This window comes from Poecilia formosa, unplaced genomic scaffold, assembly GCF_000485575.1.
Source record: "Poecilia formosa unplaced genomic scaffold, Poecilia_formosa-5.1.2 Scaffold97, whole genome shotgun sequence".
Classification (NCBI taxonomy): domain Eukaryota; kingdom Metazoa; phylum Chordata; class Actinopteri; order Cyprinodontiformes; family Poeciliidae; genus Poecilia; species Poecilia formosa.
The window spans coordinates 1,805,182-1,808,925 of NW_006800036.1; the positions used below are offsets into that span (position 1 = coordinate 1,805,182).

At 42.9% G+C, this 3,744-nt stretch overlaps 1 protein-coding gene across 1 annotated transcript in view; it reads left to right on the plus strand.

Moving 5' to 3' along the window:
* Positions 1-176: 176 nt before the first annotated feature.
* The window catches only part of wt1a (WT1 transcription factor a), a 25,779-nt gene continuing 22,211 nt past the window's right edge, over positions 177-3,744 (plus strand). The window contains exons 1-2 of the mRNA XM_016674507.1: positions 177-245; positions 627-1,577. Coding sequence (XP_016529993.1) covers positions 1,061-1,577 — 517 coding nt within the window. The 5' untranslated portion in view covers positions 177-245; positions 627-1,060. The remainder of the gene's footprint in view (positions 246-626; positions 1,578-3,744) is intronic.

Consider the following 3,744-nt stretch of genomic DNA (forward strand, 5'->3'; position numbering starts at 1 on the left):
TATATATATATATATATATATATATAATAAAATAAAAGCGTAAATAAGAAATAAGATAAACTAAAATAAACATCCAGAGTGAGTTGGAGGCCTGAACGTAGGAGCGGAAGATTTATTGAGACGCAGGGCGCTCACGCGGAACCCGACAATTAATCTACCAGCGGGTTAATTAAAGTGTTACTCCCTTCTTTTCCCCACCGAAATGATCGAGAAACAAATTTTAAAAATTCGGTTCCATGTTTAGGGTAAGTCTGCCTTCATTTTACATGTGAGTTCTACTTGATAATTTACTTAAACCAATTTTTGGGCCTCGGACTGCCTCCAGGTCTCCGCAATGAAACGTTGGGAATAATGTTTGTTATTTAAGAATAAGTAACGTTTTCACTGATTTATTCCGAATCCATCAAATAATCCATCAAATAATATTTGATGGATTCATGTTGTGATTTTGTCTTTAGTAATTCATTTAAAAATGTGTAGTTTTATGATTTTAGAGGCATCAACACCAGCAACTAATTTAGTGTTTCTTTTTTTTTGTTTTAGAATTAGAATATCATTTGATACTGATAAAAGTATCCGCTGTATTTTTTTCCCTTAATTTATCTCTGCCTTTATTTTCTGTCTAGATGTAAGTGTGAAGGTGTGTGTGGACAGTAGATGAATGAAGTCAGAGGTTTCTGTCCCACATCTGACTCCACCTCCTCCACCCTCCTCACACACACTCACAGATCCTCAGGCGAACACAGTGGAGGGAAAAGAGGTCTACTCCTCCTCACTCCTCCACTCCTCTTCCTTCATTCACAGAGAAACCTCTGAGCCGAAGCCCTTCTTCTTCCTGGATGGACCCTCAGAGCCATTAAGCTGATAGCTCTGGATGGAAATCCGAAGATCTGAGCTGCTGGGGGGGGGAAGCTGCCATGAACTTTAGCCGGACTCGAGGAGCCTCCAGAGTGTGAAGGACACAGAGCTCGGAGAAGAAGGATCCACAGGGTGTCGCGTGAAAGGAGACAAGACTGATTTAAAAATTGCCTCCAGTTTTTTAGGCTTTCGCCCCTGGACCATGATGAGTTCAGACGTGCGTGACCTGAACTCCCTGCTGCCCTCGGTCCCGCCGGGTCCCAGTCCCGGCTGCACAGCGCTGCCAGTTAGCACGGCCCCTCAGTGGGCTCCCGTCCTGGACTTCCACACCGCCGCCTCCCCTTACCCCTCCCTTGCTGCTCCCCACTCCTCTCTGGGGCCCCACTCCTTTATCAAGCAGGAGCCCAGCTGGGGAGCCACAGGGGACCCCCACCACCACGACACAGACCCCCACTGCGGTCTCAGCGCCTTCACCGTGCATTTCTCGGGTCAGTTCACGGGCACCGGGGCCTGCAGGTATGGGGCAGCGTTTGGGGCCCCTCCTCCTGCTCCGCCGGCACCCAGCCAGCCTACGCCTGTGGCGGCCCCCCACCACCACCAGCCCCCCAGCAGGATGTTCAGCAACCCGTCGTACCTGAGCAGCTGCATGGACACCCAGCCAGCGGCCCGCAACCAGACAGGTAAAGTAAGACGGCAGGACGAACGTCACCCCCTGCTTTAGGTTCACTTTTCACTCCCTGAATCCACTGACGAAGGTTCACAAGTGGGAGATTCACACACATACATGTAGGCAAAGCAATTCAAATCAAGGGGGATTTTCCACGAATAGACTCGTATTGATTTATCCTTTAGTTCCTAAATTATATAAAGTGATTTTGAGAAAGCTGTGTTGCCTTCGGTACCGGGGCGTCTGAGTTAACTTCTTCGAAGCACATAAAGATTATCTAGAAACCCCAAACGAAGCAAAGCCACAAATCTGATACAGTGTGGAGAAAACGATGGAAAACTCTAATTTCGGCGGAAGCAGCGTGGATCGAAGCATCGCTAACCGAGGAGCCACTTGTTGCCGTTAATGTTTGACCCTCATCAGAGTCGCCTTGCAGTTTGGAGCAGCAAAGCTTTTTCGCCCTGCGAGTTTTTTTTAGTCCCCGTGAGGACATTTATGATGCTTCCGGTTATAAAAGTCTCACAAAACTTGTCAACTATTCCAGCATCATTTGGTGAAGCCACATTAGGTCTTTATAAATCCAATTTTTTTCTTTAAATAAAAAAAAAAAAATCCTTCATTATTGTGAAAGAATACATCACAAATTATTTTTCAGTCGTTGAACTTGTCCAGAGTTCATCTTTTATTTTCCCAGGAAAACATTTCACTACAGGAGTTGGAACAAGGCTCACAATGTGATTGATTGCTCAAGTTGCTCAGTTTGATTTTTTTTTTTTTTTTTTTAGATAATTATTTTACATTTGACAAACTCTAAATCGCGTCCTCTTCTTTCTGCGGTCACAGTGTTTGTTTTTTTTTCTTTTTGGGGGGGAAACCTTCTCGTCTTTGAACGTTTTTTCTTTTCTTTTCTTTTAAAACTCGAGCGTCTCCCAAGCATGTGATTTTACATTTTAAGATTACAGTGTGAAGCACATGGAATTAAAGGATTTATTGTTATTTAATTCATAAAAATGGCAAAATAAAAAAATTCTGTCTATAATTATAAATCAGCTAGACAGCAAAATAAGTGTTTATTCATGATACTTAATAAAGGAATAAGATTTGTCACTCGTCACAATTTTTAAGCTTAATTGTAAAAAAAAAAAAGTATTTTATGAAAAATGTTACATGTCCATTTACGCTTTGTGTTAGGAGTCTACTGTAATTTATGTTCTCCTGCATAGAGTTTGACTTCATGTCATCAGCAGGTGAAATTGATTGACTACGTCTATATTTCTGCTTGTTTGAGTCACCAGGAGGAATTCCACATTAGCCTGAATAAAACGGGACAAAAGAGTCAGTAAATAGCTTCGCTTCTTTTTTCTAGACTTGGCCACACGTAGATAACGATAAAAGGAAAATCTAGCCCTTTAATTCCTTTTCGTGCTGATTTAACTCTACTTTACAAGTCTAAAACTGAAAAAGCGCTCGTAAAATGAAGACTAAAAAAAAAAAAGAAGGGCGGAATGAAAACCAGGATGCGTTTGTCTGACTCCTCACTGAAAGGAGAGACTCTTTTGCGTGTTGTCGCTCGGCTGAGTGATTCCTAATTCATCACCGCGACTATTAGAGTCTGGCGTTTCTCACATCTCACAGCGGATCCACGCGTGTCTCCAGCGGCACAAACACGCTCGAGAGTTAGAAACACGAGCCACTTTACGGATTTACCTCATGAAATAAAATAAAAAACCAAAAACAGCAAACAGGTTAGGTGAATCTTAACTGCATCAAATTACTCATTTCTCCAGCTGTTGTCACCTAATCCCCGCTCCTCGTAGGTGAAAGGCAGGATAGTTAATCTGTTAGTGATTAGCAGGCAGATTAATTAGTAATAACATGCTTTCTGAGCAGATAATTCAGGAATAACATTATTATCAAAGAGCCGGGCCCCCCCCCCCAACCTGTTTTATCTGCACCCTGCTGTGGCTGGTTGAGCACATGCAAACAAACCAGCCAACAGCAGGACCCGGGTCACACAGTAGAGCTCGTATCGCTGAAGGGTCACACCGGGAATTCATCACATCAATGTCTTTTTTTTTTTTTTGTCCCATTTCTAAATGTTCTTCAGGAATGTTTTATCTTCTTGAGCTAAAAGTTGGGAATTCTCCACAAAGAGGGGTGGAGTGGGGTGGGGGAGAAAACAAAAAAAGCAGCATTTCTAGCATTTTTTTTTCTGATGG